Here is a 24,317-nt window from a genome sequence, read left to right on the forward strand (position 1 = left end):
AAACATTAAAACCTATTAAAATAACCATGCAACTTGCAAGTAGATGATGTGGGTCAGAGTCAGTAAAACCGACTCTATGACCCTGTTAGTGCCCTCTGTAAGTGAAATGTATTTCACTTACGCTGGGTAAAAGGAGCCAAAAGTCATTAGTGCCCAGCGTAAGTGCAGGGAAAAAGTAAAATACAATTGTATTTCACTTTTCCCAGTTTTAGGCATAATGGGAGGGAAAGTGAATTTAGAGGGGGTCGAGCTTTGAATTCACTTTCCCTCCCTCAATTACATCAGGTGTTCGGGCTAGGGCTGTCGAGAGGGCTCTGTCGAACGAGGGTTTCAGAGAAAATTTTTGTTTCTCTCGCTTGCGACCGACCTTCGGCGATTTCAATCGCCCTCTATGCGACCTATCTCCGGCGCTCGATTCTCTTCCTCTCGCCATCCCAAGCACCGACGACCTTTGTTGTTTCCCGTTTTATATCCATCCTATGTCTTTCACTATTTGGGAGGTAATCATGACGCTTCTTAGTCCCCATCCCCCTTCTTCCTCTCTCAATTTCATCTTCTTCCTCCTTTTTTGACCATCCTGTGTAATTTTTTGTGTTTGATTTTAGCGCTTAATAGTCTCTCTACAATGTATTTTCCCGTGCTTGTTGTTTCCTCTTCTTCTCCCTCAGTTTCTCTCAATATTTATTTCATTCCTTGGTGCTCAAACAATTTTCCGGCATGGCAACAGTTGGGTCTCTGTCGCGGTAGCCGTCAGACATCAGTAGACAAAATAGACCCCCTTGTTTCCTTATGTGATTTATTGGTAATATTTTCAAGGCAACCAGGTGGAATTTTCGAAGAAATCTAACATTACCATTGTTAATAGTAATTAGCAACGAAGACTTAATTAATATTTAATTTCTAGTAAGTAACTGAAGCAGTTTATAAAGTAATTAATAACTAATTAGTGGTTGATAGTAGACACCTAATAATTCATTAATCAAATCATGGTAATTATTGGCTAAAAATTAATGATTAATGATTGGTATAGTAGTGAAATGTGTATTTTAATTAATGTTGAATTTATGGTAATAAAAATAAAACATAATAGTTGTAATATAAATGACTAAAATATGTTTATTGATTAATACTTAAATAGTTAATAAATTATTTGAGTAGTTAAAAATTAATAAATAATTATTATATTATGTAATCATTAACAACTTAGATATTCCCACGTGCAGCACGGGGGAGCGAGTGTAATTCCCTTGTGCCTCCCAACCCTGTTTGAGTTATATTTGTATTATTTTTTTTTCTGAAAGTCAGATATATCAAAATATTTTATTTAATAAATAATCTGTGTACTTTACACCATATTTTTCATTGTGCACATTAATACAAACAAGTATTTTACACTGTACTTTTCATTACACACTAACATAAACAAATATTGTACTTTCCATTACACACTAACATAAACAAATATTTTATATTCCATCTCACTCTCCCTAGTGAAAGTTCTTCACTTTCCATTCCACCCCCCCTGCACGTACACTGTACACTAACCCCCCTAAAGGAGAAATTCTATCCGCTCAAAGTCAGTCCAGTCGGGTCGATCTGGTCGGATTTAGTTGGTTCATCGTTTAACCCAACCCGTTGCCGCGACTAATTTGCACATGTCTCGAGGGTATCGAGAGTAATTAACCATTCTAGAGAGAAATAGATAAAACGTCGAACATTTGCGTTCTGTACGGCCTTCTTCCACAACTTAATCAGGTAGCCGTGATGGCTCCTGGGACCTTTCTGTCCTGACCTGCTTTCGAGAGCGAATTGATACCTTGAGTAAAAGAACCAGGAGGGAGGGAAAGAGTTTTCGTTTGGCGGTTCTCAATCTGGTCATCTCTTCGATCTCATCTTGGTAGAATCTCTTTCTTTTTTAGGGTTTGGCGATTTGGATATTTAATTTTCATGTTAGTTGATGTTTGGAACTGGTTGTTAGCAGCTTTGTGATCCGCGCAGACCTTCGTGAACCATACTTGTTCGTTCTCATTGCCTTAGGATTTCCCTTTTTTCTTTATGTTATTTTTCCACAAAAACCGTTTCAATGCTCTCTCTAGGGTCTGGTTGTTAAGATAGATTCGCAACTTATTGATGTTGTTTAATCCATTCGTTGTTTATTTTGGTTTTATATAACATTATTCCGAGTTCACATTATTGTTCTCTACGTTATTACTAATAATTTTTATCTTTGGGAATGTTGAAACCCTTTACCCTGGTGAGGCTTGAACCCAAGACCTAGGTCTAAGTCATTTTCGCACTGATTATTGGCAGACTCTCGTCATTGTTGTTGGTATACTGATAAATTTGCAATGAATATGTTATTTTTTAATGTCGAATATGTTATTCTTTTACTGTGATTACTAGTTGTTAATTCCAGTGTTCTTATCTAAACCATTATAATTGAGGATTCAGGTTTTTGTTGAGGTTCCGTCTTGATATATGCCAAGCACATATATGAACAAGGTACTAATTTGTCTAGTTAATGTTAGTTGTGAAGTCCTATTGATTTTTACATTTCGTTTTATTATATGTTGTTGTTCTTTGTTTCACAAATATTCATGTTTCCTGAAATCCACACATTCATAGCCCACTTTAAAATTCATTTCTTTTAGTTGTTAGGGAACATAGCCATTTAGAAGGTGTAAGTGTCATTTATTGGTCATATGATAATTCATCTTATAAATTGATGTTGGTACATGTACTAAGTTACCATCTATTTTCTTTTTTCAGGCTCATGTTTTGTGGTTGGACTGAACTTTCTGCTGCTTTCTATTGCTTAAGGCGCTTCTATTGCATTTATTTGGGCTTTGGCAGTGTAGAAGTGTTCAAGTAATGGGTGATACAACAGCATCAAGTTTTTGGGGTCCTGTCACTTCTACCACTGAGTGGTGTGAGAAAAATTATGCTCGTTCTTCTTATATTGCAGAGTTCTACAACACCATATCCAATGTTCCTTGCATTATTTTGGCATTCGTTGGTCTTGTAAATGCTTTACGGCAAAGGTTCGAGAAAAGATTTAGTATCCTTCATATTTCTAATATGATACTTGCCATTGGGAGCATGTTATACCATGCGACACTACAACACGTGTAAGTAGCATTTCACATCTTTTATTTTGTGCAATTTTTGATCTGGAGTGCAGAAATAAGGTCATCATTCAAAAAAAGAAAAAAAACGAGGGTCATGTATTAGTTGAGGGTTCTAGGTAACTTATTTACATGGTCATTCATTGTTGTGCTCATTCCATTTTTGTAATTTTGTATTAATCTTTTCTGCAATATCCATTACTTTTCCAATCTTTCAATAGTTATGATAATTATATCAGGAAAGAGTTGGCCGAGATCATCTAACCACACTTTCTTGGGTTAGTAATTGGGATTGTGCTCTAAATCGAACTGCTTTTGATAAGAAGTTTTTCTACCACTTCTATTGTGCAATATGTGGGTGTCCTTTTGATTTTAGAGCAGATTTAACGTTGTAAATGATATAACTGAATGGATGGCTTTTGCGGCTAGGGGAACATGGTGGTTTAAGGCTGCTATAATACTGACAGCAATAAGCATTTGTTGGCCTATTAAAACGAAAGAATGTCCTAGTTTAGTCAGAAGTTTTGAAATCTTCTGTAAAGAGTCCCCTAATTTTATACTTAAATTGAACCTAGATAAGTGGTTATTTGGTGCTTTTGTTCTTCTTAATTTGATTTAAATCTAACTCTATCTTAAAAGTGAATTTGATTTATTTTGTTCTCTTAAATAAAAAGAACTAAAAATAATGAGCAACAAATCTGTAGGGTGTCTTAGAAATGAAATTTGTTTTCTTACTTTTTATTCTTTCTCTGTCTTTTTCTTTATTCATGTATTTTACTTGTACATACTTCTTAAAGAATGGGCTTCTGACCTGTTTCCAATTATTGTTTAGTATTTTAAAGTTGCATGCAACTGTCACTGAAAAAAGGGGATTTTTATTTTGATTTATTTACCTAGTATGAATTATACTCCTGTCTTTCATGATTTTCCTCTATAAGAGATTATATGGACCGACAGTGGTAAAAATACAATCTTCATAGGATTAGATTAGACTCCTCACATGCGTATAGTTTCAGGTTGGTATGACTTCTTCTCACTATAATTTATTGGTTTGTCCTCTGTAGTGTTTCCTTTGCATAAGAGTAGCTTACCCTTTGTAGAATGCAATTATAAGTAGTTGACTATTCAAAGATAAACCTGTTAAGAAGAATTCATTTCAGGATCAAATTTAATTTATGAGGCTATAAATTATGGTTCAGTTGTATGACTGACCTTTTAGCTTTAATGTATCAGCTTGGCTGTGTCTCTGTATTTCTATTTTAGAGGGCCACACTATATTGTCCTTTACCTTATTTATTACACTTGTAAATTCCTATGTTTGGGTAAAAAGAAGTCCTGGCACAAATTTCGTTAGCTTGGGTAGAAAGAATGTAGGCATTATAGAGTTCTTGGATGCTGTGATAGTTCATATTTTCTTGGTGCCAATATTTGGCTTCTTTTATTTAATGTAGACATCTTGCACTTCAATGTACCTCAAAATTTTAGAACCTTTGAAATGAGAAACAGGTGGATTGAGCTGGCATACCTCTACGGGTGCGATTTGGTTTTGGGTTAACCAAGCCTGGTTGAGCATACTTGAAAAAAAGCAGAGTTAGCATTGAGTTTTTTGAGTGGTTTAATTCTTTTTTGAGGGTCAGGTTCAGTAATGACTGAGAGAATTCAGATTTAGGTTTAGTTGGCTTGGATTGAGGCATATTGATATACATATATCTTTATGAAGTATACATATATGTACACAATAATACATGTCTGTCGTGGATTTTAGTTGAACATCAACTTTGGCTGGTAATGAACAAACTACATTCGGATATTTTGAACACTAGAAAAGTAAAATAAGATTAATTGATATTATTAGTATGGAAATTATATCTGTATGTATGAAAAGTTCATAGGTGAAGGTAAAATGCTCATAAACACCTTAGGCATGTGATGACCTATTTAATTGGTAAGGAGTGAGAGCTAGAGACAATGTATGAAGAAGCAAACTAAAGCAAAAGAAAAGGAGACATGGAGACCATTTTAGATGCATCAGGATTACAGCCTACATGTTGTGAAAAGGGATGAAACTCGATAATGTTGTGGATCTTTTATATTCAAGAACAAAATAAATATCACTAAATGTCTGAGAACTATGATAAATATGTCAGCAGTTACTCATTTCATTGTAAACTAGGGTAACTAAGGCAACTTATTGTCCTTTGGGGGAGAGGGGGGAGAGCGGCAGAGGAGAGAGGAGAGAGACAAAGAGAGAGATATAGAAAGGGAGGAAGAGGGTAGTTACTGACTTAAAATATACAAATAACGCCTTTCCTGTTCCGCAAGTCCTTGGGAATATTTATAGCCTCAATATGAAACTACTTAGTAGTGGCTGAAACTACCTCACCATATGTCCCACACAATGGTTATATTCCTAAGTTGTAGCTAAACTAATTGTCCAATACTTTTTTTCTCTTTGCCAATCTTCCAAATGGAATTCCCCTTGGTGGATTTCAGGACGCACAAGATTGAGTCTCTCACTTCTTTGGAGAGCACTCTACCCGCTGCTATCTAAGTTCACCTCTGCTATCAAGTTCTATGCTGGATAAGGACTGAAAATCAATTTCTGGAGTGACAATTTATTGGAATGTGGTCCTTCAAAGGAAGCTTACCCGGATCTTTTTACTTTAGCCTGCTACCCTGACATTACAGTTGCTGAATCCTTGAGTGCCAATAGCAGTAGGAATCTTAATTTTAGGAGAGGGTTGACTGATGATGAAGCAATCTTGGCCAGCATTCTATTCTCATCCCTTGAGGACATTATAAACAGACCCCAGCAGGCCGATAAACTGATCTGGATTCTTATCAAAATTGGTAAATTCTCTGTGGAGTCCACCTATTACTTCATCATGGGAGGGGACTCTAGTGCTGATCATTATGAGCAAAATTATCTGGGCCTCTTTAACATCTTATTCTTCCTTTGGAGTACTTCACTTGGAAAAATTCTAACAGCTGGAAATTTGAGAAGAAGAGGAAACTCTATACCTGATCTGACTTGCCCTTTTTGCCACAATGAGGAAGAAAAAATTAATCACATTCCCCTGCACTATCAGTTTGCTTGGATGGTTTGAACCAATCTTTTCAATGAAACTGGTGCTCATTCTGCATCTCTAGTGACCTTTCCACTGCTAGCCAAATGTGGAGGGGTCTGTGTTTGCCTGGATTGGGTAAAGAACTCGAGGCCTATGGACTGAACAGGCGCTTCAACAGCAAATTCTCATCGGTGGATGAGGTTACTACTCGTATTACTGGTCTGACCTCACAAGCTCACAAATCAAACCTTGGAAGTCTTCTGCTGATAGAGAATTAGCAAGCCATTACCCAAGTGGTTGCCTCCTCTATGCCTCCAACCTTCTTGGATTGTGCTCGCCCCCTAGGGATTCTTTGAAGTTGAAATTTTGATGGCTGCACATTTGGCAAACCTGTTTAAGCTGGTTTTGAAGGACAATTCTTAGCTCTTGTGGTGGGTCCCTTGGCTTCTCGGATTCCACTTAGGTTGATTTGCATGCGTTACTTCATGGGCTCCTCGTTTCCTGTGATCATTTTAGTGGCCAGGTCCTTATTGAGGGTGATTTGAAGACTTTTATTGGTTGGTGCTTGAAGATTGTTGACGCGCTTGGTCCCATTGGAATTTTTTCATGAAATTATTGATATTTTCTCCTCACTTAATTGTATTTGGATTCATGTTCCTTGGACAGCTGATGCTTTAGCTGATTCCCTTGTCAAACAAAGAGCCTCCCTCAAATCTTTCATTGTTAAGGGAGAGCTTTTTTGCTAGTGTCTATTTGTTTTGTTATTTTGTTCTTGGCTTGCCTTGAATAGAAATATACCTTTCTCAAAGAAAAAGATCCAATCTTCCAATACTTTGGCAGGTATCATGTTTTGCCATGCAATCTAAGGGCATCTGCCACTTTTTGAAACTATCTCATGCAATAATTGAAATCTTGCAACTTGTCATTGAATGCCAACATGCATTGCTTTTATGTTTGACAGCCCTTACTGCAAGTTACAGCCATTGTGATGTTGTTGCTATCTATCTCTGTGTTGTGCAATTATGGATGCTATCCAATCAATCTACCTATATTTTAACAGAGCGCTTCCCACTAGCATTATGCTCTTGTTCATGTTGTGTAGATTCTACATCCGAATTGCCTTCTGCCAATACTGCAACTGCACTTGATGTGGTGTTAGTCCAATTTGTGTTTTATTGCTTGAGCCAGCTATCTGAGGGGTCCACCATTTCAATTCTTTGATGTCTTCGTTGAGTGTATTTAGGATTAGATGAGCTCTTAAAAATACCAATTTTTACCTTTGCCCTGATTTCTAGGGAACTTCCATTTCACCAACTAGTAGGATGTCCTTTAGTTCTTCATTTGGCCTTCCACCTTGTTGTTCAAGGTGGTTTCATCTTCTTGCTCGAATTGTTGGGTTTCATAAAACTCTAGCAAGGTTAGCCTGTATACAAGATTGACAACCATTTCAATAATGTCAACTGGGCCATCATATCTCTGTATAAGGCCTTTTTGTGTCACTTTCTTGCTTTTTCCCTCTCGATTTGAGGAGATGGCTTCAACATTTCTGTCCCTTGCTTTAAATTTAGGTGGCATTTGTGTTGATAAGCTTGCTACTTCAAGCAATTGTTGTGCTTAATCTGCTTGCTTTATCCTGGATTGTGCAAGTTTCAGTTATGAGGCGCTCTATACTCATTGTTTTGTGTTAAGACCTTTTTTCTTAAATTTAAAATTGAATGAATAAAAAATTATTAAATCGAACATAATGGAGGATGGAGAGAACAAGCCTCATAGAAGGTGAAGAGAGCTGCCTTGACAAAATGTAGTAGGAATTTTCTTCTCAAAGGAGTTGATGACACACTTCTCTTAAAGTATGAATGAAGACAAGCATAATAGGATTGAGATAGTGACATTAAGGCGATTTGGAAGGCAACGAAGTGGTGAGAAGTGCCGAGGCTCTGGGAGTTGTCGAGATGGCGCAAGGCTTTGTCTGTTTGTGGGAGTGAAAATGAAGAAGAGAGAAATAGGAGAGAAGAACCTGAAATTGGCTTCCTAGCAAAGCAGGGACCCGACTCTATGGCAAACAACTTGCCTAGGATCCACGAACAAATGTTCTTGTTGAGGGAAAGTGGGTGACTATTAGGAGCTGAAATGGAGTAGCAGCAAATATCTTATCTTTCACTTCCGAAATGGATAACGAAGGGTGTTTGTGGAAGGGATCCCAATGGGTGATAAGGAAACAATTAAAATCTTTGTCAAATCATCTTGTTACAATGATTTCATTGGGGTCCCGTGCATTCACTGGTGATGACGGTTAAGTAGATACGAAAAACGATGGAAGAAAATAGGAGGACAGAGATTTGGAATGGCCACTTGGTCTTCCTTTTTTGTGTACAATGGAGATGAGGGGTAACGGTGTTGAGTTCAGTGAGAATTGTGGTGGTAGATGAATTTGCCTACATCCTCCAACTTAGGGATAATCTAGGGCTCTATATGGTAAAATGTTATAATGCTATTACATAAATCCTTGAACAAAATTGGAGGAAGCACAATATTGATGCACATATGCTTCTTTCACTCGCACCACCGCTTTTTGGAGTAAAACCTCAAGAGACATATGTTGAAGTTGCTCAAGTTGGTAAGGGATTGGCGGCAGGTAGAGCAAGCACGGTGATCACTGTGAGTGAAAAATATGTTCTCATGGATCCCAAATCAGTTTAGGAGAGGGTCATCTTTCTTTAGTGTTGTCTAGTTGGGAGGACCACAAAGGACAATTGGGACCCCATTAAGCTTGTAGACTAGGCATAACTCCATGGAATCTCCACCAACAACCAAAGGTGGTCTTCCTTAGACCTTTGAAATTTCTTTTCGTCATTGCCTCTGAAGGAACATGAGAAGGTTCTGCTTCTTTGGAAAAAAGGGACTATGTCGATACTGATTGACATATGGCCATGGTAATACATTGTTTGCTTGTCCCCTTTGATTGATATATTATTGCAAAAAAAAAAAAAAAAAAACAGTTGAGATTTGAAGTAAGAGCACACTGAGCGCTATAGCAGAAATAGTGAGAGCATTAGTTGAATTGGAGGAGGATGCCATCGATTGTAGGAGATTAGACTATGCAAAACTGAAGATAATTCATTGCTTTGTTTATTTGAAATGATGATAATTTTATTTCAAAGAAAGGGAAGATACTTCAAGGGAGACCTCCCCAAACAACAAGAGATTGAAAAGGTGGTGGGGGGGGGGGGGGCTACCAGTTTAGCACGCTAATCGGCAGCCGAATTGGCTGATCTAAGTACATGAGACCAAGTACAAGAAATGGTGGATACAATGTCCAAAATATCAAGAAAAATCTGCCAGTGACTCCATGGGGGGAAGGATGAGGTGGAGCACTATCTGATGACGACCTTGGAGTCTCCCTCCCAGTGAAGTAGTCTTGAAAAATACGCAAGCCGTGAAGGAGACCAGATAGCTCAACAGTGGTCGAGTCAGCAATTCCGAGAGGGCTAGAGTAAGAGAATATTATTGAGCCGCCCGGATAAAAAATCACCCCGCCAAAACCAGACAAAACCTGGGTTCCCGAAGGCGCTACCATCAAAATTCAGCTTATAATGTCCTGTGGGAAGAGGCTCCCAAACAACAACTTGGGGAGGGGGCAGAGGGGACGGACATTTGAGCAATAATCTTCCAGCTGGTGCAAATTTGGGAACAAGAGAGACATGTGAATTCTTTTCGGGTGCGGATCCATGTAGAGATGAGCCCTGTGGCAGTGTAAGTCCAGCAACAAAGCGAAAATTACAGTCAAACCGTCTGGAGTTCCTCTCCTTCCAAAGGCACCAAGGGATGAAAGCAATGCAGGCAGCCAACAGAAGCTTGCCTCGGCTGGGAAGGCCGGTCCCTAAAGAGAAACGACACATGGTGCTCAGGTCAAGTGGGATGCAGAAGTTGAGACCCATATTGTCAACCATGTAAATCCAGACCTTCCTGGCGAAGCCACAATGGAGTAGAAGGTGACTCATAGTTTTAGCCTCCATCCCACAGAAGGGGCAGAGAGGATCGGGAGTGGTGTTACCACACCTAATAAGATTGTCTGCAGTGACGATCTTGTTGCGGAAGGCACTTCAGAGAGAAAACTTCACTTTGGGTGGGGCTGAGAGGCGCCAAACAAAAGCTACTAGGTGGGGGGCGGGTGGCCGAGTCCATCCCATAAGATGGCGGTAGGCCAAGGAGACCGAGAATTGCCCGTTGTTGTGATAATAACTTGCTGAGGCTCTAGAGCATACGGTGTCTCAACACCTCTTTAGGCGGTTGTGAGTGAAGGAGATGTGACTGCAAGGAGCACCAGCTTGCACAAGTTGACGTGGTGCAACAGAGAGAATGCGAGTATGACTTGGATGATGTTAGCGAATGTTGCGTGCTGTGGGGAGTTTGTTAGATTGATCAAGTTAGTGGGCAGTTTGGGCCCTCAATCAAACTAAGGGGAGCAATCGCTAGCGGTGCAGCTTGGGCCCACAATTTTTCTTAGCTATTGAATCCATGAGTTGGACTAACCTATATGCAGTGATGGGAGAGATTGGTAGTATTGAAAATTCAACAAGCACATTAAATGAATATACACTCACGAATTTTTTAGTGGAGCATGATCCCCAACACAAGAGATCAACACATGCCCAATAGGAGTTGCATCATCACTACAGGGTAGGTGGGGACACGTATGAGAAGCAGAACCATTGAGAAGATCAAGGGGAAAGGGGTAGCTTAAGATAGAAAAGCAGCAGAGAGATTTCTTTAGTGAGTAAACACTTATGATGGAGAAGAAAGCCATAGTTCAGCAGAGGCCCATATGCTGGAGCTGGTGGAAAGATCCTAAGTTATGCAAACATACTTTTGACAACGAATCCCTTGTATTAATCTCTCCGGTCTGGGTCTTATGAAATCCTCCTAATGGAGGCTTCATTCAATAGTTGATGGGCTAAATTCTCCCTCATCCAACGATCTCCTTCCATGATTGCATGCTGTACAGATGGGCGAGAATGGTGTTTGTAGTTGCAAAAACGAAGCGGTCAAGCAATCATGTATGACGAGATCATTGTGGTGAAAGAAGAGGCATTGGACATTGTCCCAATCCAAATGGTTCAACTAGAGGAGGTTGAATATGTCATCAAGGCCAAGATTCTGCACCTAGTGGAGGAATTTGATATGCAAATTGGAGAGGGCACAAGGCTGATGGGAACCTTTTGGGATGGGCCTTGTCAACAATCAAAAGCTCACACATTGACCCATGAAGAAGCTCTCATAGAACATGAGGGCTTTGAATGACCAGAGAAAGACAGCTGTGATTCATAACTGCATCAGCATATACAAATCACATTTGTGCATCCTGTAGGAATAATTGATGGAAATCATGACTGGAGTCTAGTTGCTGCTCTAACAGCTAGTTTATGTTAGCCATTTGATCGATCCTATTGGCTGCAAGTGCTAGAAGCTCAACCTCAACCTCAACCTTAGACATTCTCTTTGATCGGGAGATGGTCCAAGTGGTGAATTTCGTTGGAAACTTGACGACTTGTACAATAGAGGTTTGGGAGTGGATTGTGTCATTTGGACAGCTGCCACTTTTGGGGTCTTCTCCGCTACTTGTTACTATCAGATCATTAGGTCACGAATAATTGCTTCAACTACCCAACAACTGCATTGAAAAGGGCAAGTTATTTTCTCTATGCTTAATGAAAAGAAAGTACTCTCATATGCAAGCAGCTATAACACAAAGGTATGTACATCAATAACCCAAACTGCAAACTTTGTAACACCGAATCATAATCTATCAATCATCATTTGTTCTTTTACTCATTTGTTCGTGAGATTTGGTACTCTTACACTAAACAAATTGGGCTATCTTTTGCATTACAGTTTCCATCCCTGATTTTTGAGGGTGGGAAGGCTATTGTGGAGAATGACTATGTATGTGGTTCCTTGGTTTATTTGGTAGAAAAGAATGGATGCACTTTTTCGGATAAACCTGGTCAGTGTGCAAAGTTATTGAGTGTTTGATCTAGACCATACTCCAATTGTCGAAACTCTCTCCTGAATGGCTAGACTTCTCGATTGCCATTATGAGAGAGAGTTGGAATTCACTGGCTTCTTTATCAATTTTAAGCCCAAGAGTTCGACAGGTTGGTCCCCTCCTTCCCCTAATACTTGGAGCTGACTTTGATGGAAGCTCATTTAGCAATCCAAGGCCTGCTGGGTATGATGGAGAGGTTAATGATTACTACAACAATGCTATAATATCATCTAATGGCTTGCTAGGAATTACCAATTTGGGTAAAATGGAGGTGCTTGCCTTGCTAAATAGGCTCAATTTGTGCTCAATATTGCACTCTCCTGGTGGTGGTTAGGGATTTAAGAAGTTGCATTGCATGGGCCAAAGGGGATTTCTGTCTCCTACAGGGGTTGACTCTTTTTAATTGGGGTCAAAAGAAGGCTCTATGAGGTCCATCTATTCTCTTTCATGTTGGGACTCTAGCATGGGTGGAGTAGGAGTATAAGCATATGCAGGTTAAGACCTTAGCTGTGGTACTAGCCACGACAGAAAAGCTTGTAGAATTCTCTATGAAGGCTAAGGGGAATTTTGGTTAGAGGGGCAAGAATGCCACTGACTCGATGGACAAGACAGCTTCTGAATCGAGGCAAGTATCGGAAGAAGGAATATGAAAGAAAGGATGGGATGGAAGGCAAAGGTAAGGACAAGAAGTTTGCCTGTTTCATTTGTGACGGCAGTCATTTAGTGGGAGGGACTGTTTGAAGAAGAAACTTCTGGGTTCCCTTGCACATCATGATGCGGCTGTGTAGTAGCCTCTGGAATCCTGGATGGGTTTTTGCACGTTGTTCAGTTGTGCGAGGGCTTTGCCTGTTTCATTTGTGACGGCAGTCATTTAGTGGGAGGGACTGTTTGAAGAAGAAACTTCTGGGTTCCCTTGCACAACATGATGCGGCTGTGTAGTAGCCTCTGGAACCCTGGATGGGTTCCTTGTCCCTTTCGCATGTTGTTCAGTTGTGCGAGGGCAGCAGCTTGGATGATGTGTAAGGCACCAGAAGGAGTGCGTGCCAATCAGCAGCCTTAGCATGCAGATGGATGCAGGCATCATGGAGAACAGAGCATGTGAGGCACTCAGCCAAGTCACAGCGACACTTCAAAGACCAAAATTTTTCTCGATTCTTAACTTAAAGCAAATGTTTTGTCAAACTACCAATCCAAATGGTAAACTAAAATTTTGCAGGTTAACTGTTTGTTTTTTATGCTGGAACTTTTTTTAGGTTGTTGGTTTGAGGGGCAGGAAGGAGGTGTTGTTTTTCATTATCATCATTATTGGAGGGTTGTCCTGACTATGTTGGGTAAGGGTTAAGATTATGTGATTGTGATGTCGTTCGTGCTATGCCTTACTGTTTGATGGTCCAAACAGTGTTTGGATTTTTCAAACTCCATGTATGTGGTCTTGCTATGTGGATATTTCACTTTGTGAAGAGCCTATGTTTAGGTCCACAAAGGGGAGAGTCATTTGATTTCTGAAATAGTTTATGTAGGTTATGTTGTTTGGAGGGTCCAAATTGTGTGTAGAATCACCAATCATATATTGCATTTTTTTATGTGTGTCACTTGAGATCAGCCCATTATTATGTTAGGCTGTGTTGCAGAATGATTTGACATGAGTTATGCAATCATGCTTTATAAGAATAGCGCCCCCCCCCCCAACGACAGATCTACTCATCTTGTGGAGGAACTCCAAGTGGAGCGTCATTAATATGACGAAGAGACATGGCAACACATAATGCGATTGGTGCGCCTAATGGGCGTTGTTTATCAAGGTCAGCTGCCTGGGGACAGTACTGCGTCGGGAGTCCAAAACCGAGGTAGCAAATGATCTTGTTGTGTTGTCCGGAAGCGCGGCATGATATCAAGCTTCCATTCTCAATTCAAGCCTTCTATAGTTATCTTCCAAGAAACAAAGTGCAAGAGATGCCATTGCCAAGGAGTTCTGGTCGTGCCCCTCAATTAAGTGGGCAACTGTGAATGCTATTGGCCACTCCGGACGTATATTTGTAGCCTGGGACTCGAAATTTTTTGACTCTATTAATGTCATTGAGGGCCGCTTCTCTCTAGGTATTCAGTTTAGAGATCTCTACTTCGGCAGAATTTGGTGTGTGGGCGGAGTGTATGGTCCAACCAGATACAGGGATCGTAGTCTTTTCTGGGAAGAGCTCAGTTCGCTTTAGTAGAATTGGAATCTCCCGTGGATCTTTGTAGGGGATTTCAATGCTATTAGATATTGTCATGAGAAGAAACCTCCATCGGTGCGAGGCTTCTCAGACTTCATTGGCGGGTGTGTGTTGGATGAGATTCCCCTGTCCGGGAAGAATTCGTGGACTAACATCCAGCAGCAGCCCATACTATCAAAATTGGACCGTTTCTTGGCTTGCCATGACTGGCTGCAGATGTTTGGGAATGTCACTGGGAGAGTTCTCAACAAGGTAGGGTTTGATCATTGGCCTATCTTGCTGACTACCGTTTTCGAAAAATGGGGGCCCTCGCCTTTCCGTTTCGAAAACTCATGGTTAATGGAGGAAAATTTTGAAGCTCTTATTGATGGATGGTGGGATGTAGGTTCAAGCTTTGGTAGAAGGGAGTGGGCGTTCCCTCTAAAGTTGCGATTCATAAAAGGAGTTAAATAATTCTGATTACTATTACATAAGTTTTTAATATAATTTAAAATATTATGTTGAGTTTTCGTTTTCAAGGCTAGCTTAGTAATTTCATGCTCAATTTAAACAAACTTCAAAAACATTGATAAATAAAAATACTAACTGTATAAAGTTATTAATTATCATAAAAGATACATAACCAATAGTAAATTAATCAAGCAAGACGAACTAAACATAATTAATAAGAACGACAAAAATATTGCAAAAACAAAAGGGTTTATCTTCAAATAGGCAAGAATAGCCAATAAACGGATTATTTGAAAAACAGAAATGGGATTTAGATCTTAATCCTTTAAGATTTGGAGTACTTGGAGTTCAGGGTTTAGGGTTTAGGAAGGATATGGTTCGTGCCAAGCTGGGTTGGAATTCGTCATGGTGGATGTCTGGAGGAAATTGGAGAGGGCTATCCTCAATATGGAGATCTCTTTACTTGCTTCTTTAGTAATTTTCCTTAGCCTGTAGATTCTTTGTTGGCAGCGGATGATCTCTAAAATTCTGGGATGTTTGGTGGACGGGGCAAGAACCTTTGAGGAATCTTTTAGAAATCTTTTCCTTCTCTCCGCACAAAGGGAAATTTCAGTAGCCGATGCCTTTGAGGGGGGTGGTCTGAGCCTACATCCTCGAAGGGGTCTTTCTGATATGAAGGCTATGGACGCAAGTTGTTTAATGGATTCTTTGAATCACGTCAGAGTGAGGCCTTCCAATGCAGACAAGCACATTTCGTGGCCTGACAAAAGCGGAAAATTCTTAGTTTCATCTGCATACAGATACATTATTGGTTGGGATTCGACGCAAAGTGAGCACGATATCTACTTCGTTTGGCGTCTTTGTACCCCTCCAAAGATTAAATTCTTCATGTGGAATGCTTGCCAAAGTAAGATTCTTGCGGCAGATGTGCTTCGAAGAAGGGGTCACCCATCTATAGACCCACTATGTCCTTTTTGCAACAATGAGGCTGAATCCGCCAATCATACTCTGCTCTTGTGCCAGTTCTCATGGAATGTGTGGACCTCTGTCCTATGCAAGTTGGGGGTGCAATTCTGTATATCTATTGATCTGATCTGTTTTAGCAAGTCGATCATTGGCTATCCCCTTCCTGGTCTCGGTAAAATGATGATCTTCGCCTGCGCTAGTTTCGTGCTGTGGGGGCTTTGGAATGAACATAATAGAAGGCGGTTCGATGCTAAAAGTGAAAATGAGGCAAGAGTAGCAGAAAGAGTGACGGGGCAAATGTCCACCTGGCTTCTGACTAAGAAACCTTTTTGCTCTTTCAAGGGCATCTCCATTCGCTGGAGCAATCTGGCAAGAATGCACATTGGGACCAAGGTTCAAGTAATGAAAGAGTGGACTTCCCTAGAGGTTGGTTACTTAAAATTGAATTTTGATGGCTCTTCTCTTGGCAATCCGGGGATCGCTAGCTTTGGGGGTGTGATTTCGGATCCATTTGGCAATCAATGCTTCTCTTATGCTAGTCTATTATGCATCTCCGATTCTACGTCGGCAAAGCTATATGGCCTTTCTTAATGGGCTTCGCGTGTTCAGAGACAACTGCAGTGGTCCAATTCACATTGAAGGGGACTCCAAGGTAGTCATTGGTTGGTGCCAGCGTGCTTCCCTTCCGCCATGGAGGCATTGGGACATCTTTCAGAAGATTTTAGATATTACCTCATTACTTTATTGTATGTCACATTTCGAGATTTGCAAATTCGGTAGCAGATGTGCTTGCCAAGCAGGGAGCGTCCCTTCTTCAATCTCTTGTTGTTAGGGATCTGCTCCCTCTTCCTTTGTAAATTTTTTCTTGTTAATATATTACATCTTTATAAAAAAAAATGGGCATTTCATCATTCTGGTGACAAAGCTGTTTTAGTTTCAGGGCACAATATTCTTCACTCTTGTTTTTTAGCTTGAATAGTGAAATATCAATTAATTTGGGTGTGGGCTCTGTGAATATCAATCCGTCGTCATTACTTAAGTCTTTCACCCTATCTTTCAGATTACAGCAAAGTGATGAAACACCAATGGTCTGGGAGATGCTGCTCTACATTTATGTCCTCTACTCACCAGATTGGCATTACAGGAGTACGATGCCAACCTTTTTGTTTTTGTATGGTGCAGTGTTCGCTATTGTTCATTCACAAGTGCGTTTTGGCATTGGCTTTAAGGTGCATTATATAATTCTTGCTCTTCTTTGTGTTCCTCGTATGTACAAGTATTATATATACACAAAGGAAGGGACTGCCAAGCGGTTAGCGCAATTTTATGTGCTGACAATTTCTCTAGCAAGCCTCTGTTGGTTGCTTGATCGCATGTTCTGTGACGGAGTATCAGACTGGCTTATCAACCCACAAGGCCACGCACTTTGGCATGTGCTTATGGGCTTTAGTTCGTACTTTGCAAATACATTTCTAATGTTTTGTCGTGCTCAACAACTAGGATGGAATCCTCAGGTTATTTACTTCTTGCGATTCTTTCCATATGTGGAGATTCAAAAGCCAAAAACTCAGTAACAGGTGGGAGGTGGATGCATGATGGAGAGAGGAGCAGGTGTTTGTTTCTATTGCCTTACCAAGAAGTGTATTTCGATGTTTTATCTTTATTCTATTTTCTTGTATTTAGTTGTTTCTGGGTTGTTTGGATGAGCAAGTGGTAGGGTTTTGGACGTACATTGTGTGGAATGATGTGGCCATCTTCATTGTACTTCACTGTAAAGTAGCCTCTTGCAATGTACCATATCAGGAGTAGATTTTCATGCTTCTGACAATGATCCACTCGTAGTGTTCCTATACTTTTCTGTTCCAGTGCATTCAACTCGCATGCATCATAAAAACGAAGCTGGAATTGAATTACTTTTCTGCTGATAGAGGATTTCATCTATGAGTGGTTATTAAGATTGAATTTTAAAATTGTGGTTTTAAAAATTCTTCAATGGATTTTTAAAACTTGTAGCTAGTGAAACTAAATTAAAGATGCTCAAAGCATCGAGTGAGTGAGATAAATGAAAGCGAATATGTATATTTATAAATAAAAACTAAAAATATAATGTAATGTTTCTTTCTCACTTGAAGTTTGATCTTTTTTTTTTTAATTTTTAATTGCTGAGAACATGCCAGTAAAACATCAAACTTTTATCAATCATTATTTTGGCCTAATAGTTTTTCAATTTTTTTATATTCTTAGAAAATTAAATTTAATGGATAGGGCTGGAGAACTTCCCTTCACCTTGGTCCTTGGACCCGACTTGTGTGAGTGGCCAAACCCCTGGCATTTTGGGTTGAGTTTTGTCTAACTCAACTCTCCCCTCCTAGTTGCACAAACTATAATTAGTGATAACGAAGAGTTAAATAATTCTGATTACTATTACATAAATTTTTAATATAATTTAAAATATCATGTTGAGTTTTCGTTTTCAAAGACTAGCTTAGTAATTTCATGCTCAATTTAAACGAACTTCAAAAACGTTGATAAATAAAAATACTAACAGTATCAAGTTATTAACTATCATAAAAGATACATAACAAATAGTAAATTAATCAAGCAAGACGAACTAAACATAATTAATATTATATAATTAATAAGAAAGACAAAAATATTGCAAATATAAAAGGGTTTATCTTAAAAAAGGCAAGAATAGCAAATAAACAGATTATTTGAAAAACGGAAATGGGATTTAGATCTTAATCCATTAAGATTTGGAGTACTTGGAGTTCTACAGGTTGGTCCCCTCCCCCTGATACTTGGAGCTGAACTTTGACGGAAGCTCATTTAGCAACCTGTTGGGTATGAGGGAGAGGTTAGTGATTACTACAACAATGCCTTAATATCATATAATGGCTCGCTAGGAATTACCAATTCGGGTAAAACAGGCTCAATTTGTGCTCAATATTGCACTCTCCTGGTGGTGGTTGGGGATTTAAGAAGTAGCATTGCCTGGGCCAAAGGGGACTGTTAATGCAGCTGGAGATTTGATCAGGAATTCACCCAGATTGACGAGTTATCCTTTGGCATGAATATCACCTGGTCTCATATACTAAGGGAGGCTAATGAAATGGCCAATCAACTTGCCAGAAAGGGACATTTCCAGACGGATATAATGATTATTACAAATTCACGGTTTTAAATCTTACTCTTTTGGGTTGTTTTATCCTGACCCTCGTTTTGAGCTAGCCATTTAAGCAAAAAATTATGGATGAAGACACCACCGACCTCATAAATCTACTATTTTTTTCAAAAAGTGCTCTTGCCTTCATAAAGGATATGTTTTTCTTTCATCCAATTGATTACAATTGTAGAGTTCACCTTCAGCAACCAAGGGGCCCAAGAAGTGCTTAATGGATGTTTTATGACCATGGAGGTGGCCTCTAATTTCAGCTTTGGTTTATTCATAGTTCGATTGGGCCTAAAAGCACCTTCAGTTCCTTACTTGGTGGTCAACTTCGGGTTGCAAGAGGTTCAGTGTTGTCATTGAGTGGTGTTCCAAGTTAGATGATCTTCCTCCACAAAATCAGTGAAATTGCTAGTCTTTATCTTTGTATTTGAAGTCATAATCCATGATAAGCCAATCAGATGGCTGCCTCACTTGCTAAAAATTTGGTGTCCTTGCAATCTCTTGTTCTTCCTTGCTAGTTTTATTCATTTGCCTTGTGGCTTTGGAATAGAGTTTCCCTTTTCTCCAAATAAAAGTTCTGAAAGAAAGAAGAACAATGTCCGTAAGGTTGCTAGTAGCTCTTTCAAAACCCAGTAGGCCCCGTCTTCCCCTTGGAAATGTTACCAAAGTCCACCTTTTGCCAGCCATCATCAGTGGCCTAAGGGGGGTGGGAGGAGGATTTGAAATTGGCAAAGTCATTCAGAACTTGTTGGTGATTGAGGTTAAGAACAGGGGGAGAATGTTATAGGATTTTACCCAAAAGAGGATATCATGGGCAATGCCTGCAATATATCTTCTAAAATAAGGTTAGTATGGTCATTTCACTCTCTTTCCACAGGTGCAATTACACTGCAGGCATGGCTGGCTTCCAAAGATTTCTTCCAATTTTAGGGAACGATCAACAATGGCTTTGAGAGCTAAACTATGAAAATGTGACCAGTAAACATTTCTAACCTAGTTTGCTGAGGCCTGCTTCCCAAAATGTGAAGGCTAAGAGGTAATGCTGGAGAACATGTTTTTGTGGACCTCCTAATGTGTTAGAATTCTTTTCTTTTGTTTCCCACCTGACAAAGTGAAGGATTCTGGATGGCTAAGGAGCTTTCAAGAGCTCAAAATGGTATCCATGGGTTCATGCTCCCTCCTGAACGGGTTTAGCAGCTTCCCAAACCCTGATATTGTAGCCTTCAAGGGAGCTAGGAGCTCTAAGGCCTGCAACTCAATATTTGTGATTGCCCATGTAGACACCCAAGGGGTGGGCACGGGTTTCCTAAAACCCAAACCGGAACCGATCCCTGTCCCCAAAACAAAAAAAACTGTATGGCGTTGGGAAACCAACCTCTTCCTCGCCCTATCCCTGCCCCCACCTCGTTCCCCCATCCCCACCCATCCCCAACCAAACCCATAAAATGAGGGCCCATTAACAACTTATTAACTCATAAATCAAGGGCATGTCTTCGGTAAGAAGACGATCCATTGCAAGTGGGTTTATACACTTAAAATATAGTCGAGATGGGACTCTTGCAAGATATAAAGCATGGTTCGTGGCCAAAGGCTATAGTCCGTAAAACCAGACCCATCTTAACCCTGTTCTATATATTTGTCTCTTATGTGGGTCTTGGACCCACCGACCGAGACCCGGTGGGTTTTTTTCCCCACCTGTCCTCGATCCACGGGGTGAAATTACAAACCTGAACCTGGGTTTTTTGGGTAGAATCAGGTCTTCCTTGTAAAACCTGACCCGATGCCAACCTCTAATAAAAAATACTTTCTTAAATGGTGATCTATCACAAGAGGTTTATATAGCTCTACCACCTGAATAAAAGGTTTCGGCGGATCAAATATGTCGGTTAAAAAACCCATCTATGAGCTCAAACAATCCCTAAGAATCTTATTTGACAAGTGTACTATGGTTGTCACTCAAGTCATGTAAGAGATATGAGAGCGATCACTGGGTATTTCTCAAAAATACCACTCAAAGGGAAGATTTTCATGGTAGTATATGTTGATGATATTGCTCTCAACTATAATGGAATTCAACAAGTCAAAGAAAAATCTCAAACCAAAGACTTGGGGCTTCTCAAATCAAATGAGTCTTGGGCATAAGAGTTCTACTATCAAAATATGACATAATTATATATCAAAGGAAGTATATTTTTTATCTGTTACAAGAAACCACAATTCATGGACGCAAACCAACTGATTCACTTAATGAAGCCCAATATTAAATTATGTTGTTAAAGGTGCAAGTGATGTTGATATGGGACGGTTCCAACGGTTAGTAAGGAAATTAATCTATCTCTCGACTACAAGACTTGATATATCTTATTCAGTTAAAACCATGAGTCAGTTTATGCGCCGACCTCAACAAAGTCATTGGGAAGCACTAAAAAGGATTCTTCAATTCTAGAAGAGAACTCCTGATCAATGGTTATTATTCAAGAACCATGGATATATAGATATTCAAGGATTTCCAGATGTAGACCGGGTAGGTTCACCGGATGATAGAAAATCAACCTCTAGTTATTATACAGACATTTAGAGGTATTAATTTAGTCATCTGGAGAAGCAAAAAAGAAAATGTGGTAATAAGGTCAAATACAAAAGTAGAATATATATATCAATGACACATGCAATAAGTGACCTATTATGACTTAAATCCTTTATGACTGTACTGTCCAAGTAAATAAACCGATGCAACTTCTTTGTGATAATTAGACAATCATTCATATTACGTATAACTTAGTGTTTCATGACAGAACCAAGCATATTGGGTTACTATCGTTTTGTTTGTGAAAAATTGCAAGTTGGTGTAATATCTATGCAATACATCACATCCAAGAATCAACTAGCAGATATCTTCACAAAGGTCATTATTACAAAATCTCTCTTAGAGGCATATTCCAAGTTGGGAATTTATGATATTTTCTCACTGGAGTAATAAACAAGATAGTGATACTTTATGTAATTGAGAGAGTAAGTGGTATGAGATGTAATTATGTTAAATTTTTAAGTCTCTTTACTTCACTCATGTCCTAGGGTCTTTGCCCTCAAGTATATAGATAAAGGTGTGAGGGGAAGGGCAAAGATAACGTGCTCACAACCCTAATTTCTCCTAATCTCTCACCTACTCCAAGGTATCCTTAATATGCTATGATCGGTTGTTCTATCCCTGGAGTCCAGTGATGATTTCAAGATATATCCATCACCACCTTCAGCTATAGTGTTTAGAACGAAGGGAAAAAAAAAATAAGAAGGAAAAATGGAAAGAAAAAAAATTAAGTAAAACAAATTTTTTTTCTCTTAAAATTGAAAAAAGAAAATTATAAAAATATAAAGAAAACTACAATAAAAGTATTAAAATTATTCATGGAAAATGATTAAATATATTTAATTATAAATATATTAATTACTAAATAATCGACTGCTATTAGTTGTGATCAAATAGTATGTCATTCTGTTATTCCCACCAACTCCATTAATCACACTAACCAAATTAATTGAATCAATTAATTATTTAATTAATGAATTACTACCTATTTCTTTAAATAATTGATTAGTTATTATATTAAAAAGGTCAATTGGCAAATTAATTAACAAAAATCATAAGACATTTTATTATTTTCTTACTTAATTAATATTATTTAATTATTAAATACATATACTTTTTAATTAATTAACTAGTATTAGCTGCCTTCAAATAGTTATGTATTCTATTAAACAAGTTTTTTGTATATTAATACAAGAAATAATTAATTAATCACTTACTTGCACAATTAAAATATTAATTAATTAATTAGTCATTAATTAATAGGTAATTATTACATTGACCAATTAATATTTCCATTAAATTTAAATTTTTAAGTATTAAAAATTACAACACAAATAATTATTTTAGGTCAAATTGTGGTAGAAATTTTTATAAATAAAAAATAAATTAAAATTAGATGTAGCTTCTTAACCATATAGATGTCATTTTTACCATCTCTTAACCATTTCTTAAATCAAGAAAAACTAAGAAGAATAAGAAATATTTTTTCCTTGTCCGTAGCTTTTCATAGCCTTTTGTTAAATATGTTACACTGATGATTGCACTTACAACATTTTAATTTGAAGAAAGATAGTTTTAAAAACATGGGTGTATTTCTTTGAAAGATTATTTCAAGGAATGAAGTGTTTAGAATGTTAATGAAAGTATGAAAATTATATTTTCTTTCATTAATGATTTAATTACATGTGTTTACGCGCATGAGATGTCACTAAATATGTATATAGAAGAAAAGAATGGGAAAAAAGAAGAAAGAAAAGGATTAGATTTTTGAAAGGAGACTTTAACCTAACAAAACTAAGAAATTCGTTGGGAGAAGAGAACTACTCCCAATGAAAATCTCAATTTTGTTGGGAGAATTATAAATTAACAATCTTTACCAAAGTTTATTCTCTGCTTTCACAACATAAAATTAGAGAAGAATAAGAAGAAGAGAACAAGGGGAACAAGGAAAAGAAGAGAAACAACTAAAACCTAAATAAAAAAAAAACTTTTCTGAGCAAATTTCAAAAGGAAAAATAAGTTGTTTCCCATTTTTTCAATTTGATTCTCTTCTTTCAAAAGGAAAAAAATAGAGAATAAGGGAAAAGGGAAAAAAGAAAGAAAAGGAAATAAAAAAAGGGGAGAAATAGTATTTTCCTCGTTTTTTAATTGAGTTATGTTCTTGGATAAAGACAAATAAAAAATGGAAATAAAAGTACGAAAAATTGAAAACAGGAGGGAGAAATAGAAAAATAAAGAAAAATTAAGTGAAAAAAACTATTGTCCAGTACATTGAAAGTTCGAAGGTTTTAAGGTTTTTCGTAGCCAATATTTATTGGGAGAAGCTTTTCTGGGGAAGGAGAAAAATTCATGGGAAGAGCTCTGTCGATGGAAGTTTTAAATTCACTGATACAAGTCCATTATGCCAAGTGAATTTGATTTCTCTGCCAGCATTTTTTTTTTTTTTTGTTACCACCTAAAACTGTTTTTTCTTGTATTCTCTCTTCTCTCTCTCGAATTTGTACCCTAAAGACCTTTCACGAGTGAAGTTGACACTTTCCCTCAGTACATTGCTCTCAAAGTTTGGCTCCTCATTGGAAGGGTTGAAGCATTTTGACCCTAATTGCCTTCAGCCTCCTAGCCATTGCATTAATTTTGTCCTTGCTCGTCTCTGGTGCCATCGATAGAATGGAAATGAAAAAGTGCAAGTT

At 38.4% G+C, this 24,317-nt stretch overlaps 1 protein-coding gene across 2 annotated transcripts; it reads left to right on the forward strand.

Annotated features, from left to right (window-relative positions):
* The first annotated feature begins 1,747 nt into the window (after positions 1-1,747).
* Positions 1,748-17,701, forward strand: LOC137958671 (alkaline ceramidase). 2 transcript variants are annotated; one of them, XM_068805756.1, is made up of 4 exons: positions 1,748-1,897; positions 2,452-2,502; positions 2,770-3,128; positions 16,929-17,701. In XM_068805756.1, exons 3-4 carry the CDS (start codon positions 2,872-2,874, stop codon positions 17,440-17,442), a joined length of 771 nt encoding a protein of 256 aa, XP_068661857.1. In that variant the 5' UTR covers positions 1,748-1,897; positions 2,452-2,502; positions 2,770-2,871; the 3' UTR covers positions 17,443-17,701. The 2 variants fall into 2 exon arrangements, with proteins under 2 accessions (XP_068661857.1, XP_068661856.1); XM_068805755.1 differs by lacking the exon at positions 2,452-2,502.
* The last annotated feature ends 6,616 nt before the right edge of the window (positions 17,702-24,317 follow it).

This window comes from Aristolochia californica, unplaced genomic scaffold (genome assembly GCF_029961685.1).
Source record: "Aristolochia californica isolate CCGP_79_NKW_82.1479 unplaced genomic scaffold, dmAriCali1.0.hap1 SCAF_3, whole genome shotgun sequence".
Classification (NCBI taxonomy): Eukaryota; Viridiplantae; Streptophyta; class Magnoliopsida; order Piperales; family Aristolochiaceae; genus Aristolochia; species Aristolochia californica.

Coding starts and splice junctions, on each gene's coding strand:
- LOC137958671 (XM_068805756.1), top strand. CDS start 2,872: ATGGGTGATACAACAGCATCAAGTTTTTGGGGTCCTGTCACTTCTACC. Junction 3,129..16,928: donor CATGCGACACTACAACACGT/GTAAGTAGCATT, acceptor CCTATCTTTCAG/ATTACAGCAAAGTGATGAAA.